At 44.2% G+C, this 2,156-nt stretch overlaps 2 protein-coding genes across 2 annotated transcripts in view; both read left to right on the forward strand.

Annotated features, from left to right (window-relative positions):
* Window positions 1-950: 950 nt before the first annotated feature.
* Window positions 951-1,996, forward strand: crygmxl2 (crystallin, gamma MX, like 2; the record flags this gene model as incomplete). The annotated part of the gene is made up of 2 exons (XM_080049101.1): window positions 951-1,223; window positions 1,721-1,996. The coding sequence occupies 2 exons, from the start codon at window positions 951-953 to the stop codon at window positions 1,994-1,996; spliced, it is 549 nt and encodes a 182-aa protein (XP_079905227.1).
* Window positions 1,997-2,101: 105 nt separating this feature from the next.
* Window positions 2,102-2,156, forward strand: part of crygmx (crystallin, gamma MX) — a gene marked incomplete at both ends in the record, with an annotated part of 1,722 nt that continues 1,667 nt past the window's right edge. The window contains one exon of the mRNA XM_080049737.1: window positions 2,102-2,110. Within this exon, the coding sequence (XP_079905863.1) occupies window positions 2,102-2,110 (9 nt within the window). The remainder of the gene's footprint in view (window positions 2,111-2,156) is intronic.

Below are 2,156 nucleotides of genomic sequence, written 5' to 3' on the forward strand. Positions count from 1 at the left end.
TAAAATGAAAATCATGACATGGTTAAGTACTAGTTTAGAGAGTGCCCCCCAAAAGTGACCTAACTCAATGTACACTTTAAAGGCTTTGTTGTTGGGGGGCCACATACCTACAGATCTATTGTGTGACATTTCAAAAGGGATGCATCACAGGGTCATACAAACACAGAATAGCACTTGTGTGGTATTCATGTTTGGGAGGGGGTGGGAGAGATGTCAATTCTATAGGTAAACTCTAGTAGACTGGAGAAAAGTTATCCGTGGGCCATCGGACAAAGGGAACAGTAGTTGGCATCTGAAAAGGTAAAGAGTAGTAGTCCCTGACGTGTCAGAGGCCTCCCCGTTAGTGGGACAGTATAAAAGGACATGTAAGTGTGTCTAGGGATACGGTGTGCATAGCATCCAGACTCCAGTAACCATGGGAAAGGTATGAGATCACATGCAATATGGTAACAGCTTTGACGCAGATGTGAAGAAGGGAAAATGGCATGATTTGGGAACGAGATTCAAATTTCGACAGGGAAAGAAAACGCAGGGAACGAATATCAGAATGGACTACTAACTCTGGATGACATATTTTTGAAGGGGAAAATACACAGATAGGAGTTTAAAAGGGAAGCGTCTGTGGAGATCAACAATTATGTGGCATATGAATGTGACAGCTTCATTGTATTTGTGTGACAGCGACAATTTCTGTCTCCCTAAAATGTGAAATGTTGACAGTATGTGCTCAGATTGGAAAAGCATACAATGAGTTGTTCTGAAATCATCCTCAATTGCCCATCACACGCTTAAAATAATATGCGGCAGACAGGTGGTGAGCCATGTTCACACTAAGGACTCATGCAAAAGTAATTGAGTTTGTTCAAGGGAGAGCAGTGTCCCCTACAGCCCATTCGTGAGAATTGCAACTAGTAAATGTATATGTCTAACATTAAATTGAGTGCTAATACATGCTGCTCTCTCCTTTGTTTTTTTTCCAGATTATCTTCTACGAAGGCCGCAACTTCCAGGGCCGTCAATGGGAGTGCAGCAGTGACTGCATGGACACCTTCAGGCACTTCAACTGCTGCAACTCCATCCGTGTCAATGGTGGACACCTGGTGGCCTATGAGAAGCCTCACTACAACGGATACCAGTACATCCTGGGCCCCGGCGAGTACCCCGACTTCCACACCTGGATGGGCTTCAACAACTGCATCCGCTCCTGCCAAATGTTCTCCCCCGTAAGTCAATCAAACAGACAGATAGGATTGGTAGTCCCCACCACACCACTCACCTTGTAACATCAAATACTGCTTTAGAAATGGATGTCAATCATTGGCCCCTTTGATGTCAGGCATTAACAGGAGGGTCATAGCATTAAAAAGTATCTGCTGCAAGACCCATAAGGAGAGACCCAGTCAGCCTGTTAAAAGGAATGTGATACACCACCCCCCATAAGACTTGGTGCCTTCATTCTAATTATGTTAGTTGCATTGAGTGTTTCTGGCAGTTTAGGGCTGAAAAAATAAATGAAAACTAATTCTGTCATGCACCAAAAGACTTATTGCTCATTCTCATGAGTAGCTCCTTACTCAAAGAAACCAAGCAGTACAAGTTACTCACTTCAATTCAAAGTAAAAGAAACGAGTTCAGGGTGTGAAAGTTCCATTGAATGATCTCTGGGGTTCACGCCTACCAAAATAGCATAATAATCAGAACTTTCTTTTTTCACAAACAGTACAGAGGAGCCTACAGGATGAGGATCTACAACAGGCCTGACATGATGGGACAGACCATGGAGTTCAGCGATGACTGCCCCAACGTGCACGACCGCTTCCGCTTCCGTGACATTTACTCCTGCAACATCAACGAGGGTTTCTGGATCTTCTACGAGCACCCTAACTACAGGGGACGCCAGTATTTCCTGCGCCCTGGAGAGTACAGGGCCTGCGGAGAATGGGGCTGCCAGAACCCCATGGTTGGCTCATTCAGAAGGATGAGGACTCTCATGTAAACTATGCACAACCTAAATGAACAATAAACACCTTTAACTATACAAATGTCCTTTGTGAACTTATTTGAAAAAATCCATGCAACATGCAAGTGATTGTGAAGCACTATGACACTGGTTTGCAAAGCTGCTCCTTTGCTTTCTGGTTAGCGTATATCTTGGA

The sequence above is a fragment of the Ammodytes marinus genome, assembly GCF_949987685.1.
Source record: "Ammodytes marinus genome assembly, chromosome: 20".
In the NCBI taxonomy this organism is placed as follows: Eukaryota; Metazoa; Chordata; class Actinopteri; order Uranoscopiformes; family Ammodytidae; genus Ammodytes; species Ammodytes marinus.